This window comes from Aptenodytes forsteri, unplaced genomic scaffold (assembly GCF_000699145.1).
Source record: "Aptenodytes forsteri isolate BGI_AS27 unplaced genomic scaffold, ASM69914v1 Scaffold26, whole genome shotgun sequence".
NCBI classification, from domain to species: domain Eukaryota; kingdom Metazoa; phylum Chordata; class Aves; order Sphenisciformes; family Spheniscidae; genus Aptenodytes; species Aptenodytes forsteri.
This window is the reverse complement of record NW_008794125.1, coordinates 2,167,267-2,168,372: the sequence shown is the minus strand read 5'-3', so window position 1 is coordinate 2,168,372 and position 1,106 is coordinate 2,167,267. Positions and strand designations below refer to the sequence as shown.

At 71.2% G+C, this 1,106-nt stretch overlaps 1 protein-coding gene across 1 annotated transcript in view; it reads right to left on the bottom strand.

The window, feature by feature from the left end:
• The window catches only part of CORO7 (coronin 7), an 11,367-nt gene extending 10,317 nt beyond the window's left edge, over positions 1-1,050 (bottom strand). The window contains exon 1 of the mRNA XM_009278590.1: positions 1,015-1,050. Within this exon, the coding sequence (XP_009276865.1) occupies positions 1,015-1,050 (36 nt within the window). The remainder of the gene's footprint in view (positions 1-1,014) is intronic.
• Positions 1,051-1,106: the final 56 nt, after the last annotated feature.

The window sequence follows — 1,106 nt, the reverse complement described above, 5'->3', positions numbered from 1 at the left end:
CGGGCCCCCCCGGCCGAGGAGGCAGCCCACCGGCTTGGCTGCCTGCTGGCAGCAACGGTGGCTTTGTTCAGTCGTGGGGCCTCGCTCGCTGGTGCGGGAAGGGACATCCTGGCCGTGCCGGGTTCCCCCGTGTCCTCGAGTGGCGGGGAAGGGCAGGGACCCCTGGGAGGGCTCCTCTGGCCCTTCCTGCGCAGGTGTCACCCTGCAGCGCGGGGACAGCATCGGCCTCGTCCTTAAAACACGTGGCGGGTGTGAAGCGGGGCGTCCCCTGCCGAGTCCCTCGTCCTGGGCAGGCAGCGGGATGGCCCGGCCCGGGGGGCTGCAGGCAGGGAGGGGGGACACGGCACTCCCACCCCAGCAGGCTGGCAGGGAAGGGCTGAGCTGGGACTGGGGGAATCCGAGCCCAGATCCTCCCCGCAGCCGGAAAATATGAATAATTCGGCAAATATCTGCGGTGCAGGCGCGGGGGAGCCCAGCCAAGGCAGCAGCAGGCCGCTGGCAGGGCAGTCCTAACACCTCCAGCCGAACCGGGGCCCCGTCTCCGCCCTTGGGGACCACCCCGGGACCTGGGGAGGCTGTTCCCCTGCCCCCCCACTTTGGACGGGCGAGCCCCCCAGCGAGCCTGGGCCGGGTTAACCCCTCACTGCCTTGAAAATAGCATCAGGGCACGAGGGCGGGATGCTGGCGTGTGCCGGCGGAGCGGGGCGATGCCGAGGGGCAGAGGTGGTGGGAGGCATGCAGGTGGAGCCACCGTACCGGCCTGCCCGGCGCTGGTGGCGAGGCGGGGATGCGTGGCCGTGGCCGCTGCCAGGCCGGCAGAACCTGCCCGGAGCGGGGAGCCTGGCAGGCGGGGAGGGGAGGAAATGCCAGCGTAATTAAAGGGACGAGAGAGACTTGGAGTCAGCAGCTGGTTGCAGCACGGGACACGTCAGCGAAACCCGACCCTGGCATTGCAAAACCAGCCCTGGCCTCGCCAGCTTCCCGCAGGCTTGGCCAGGCTCCGGTGCTGCCCACCCGGGCGGCCTGGCATGGTGGCGGCACCGCGGGCATGCCCGGCACCCTGCGCCCAGGGCTTTGCCCACCGGCCAGCACCCTCCGGCGTCTCG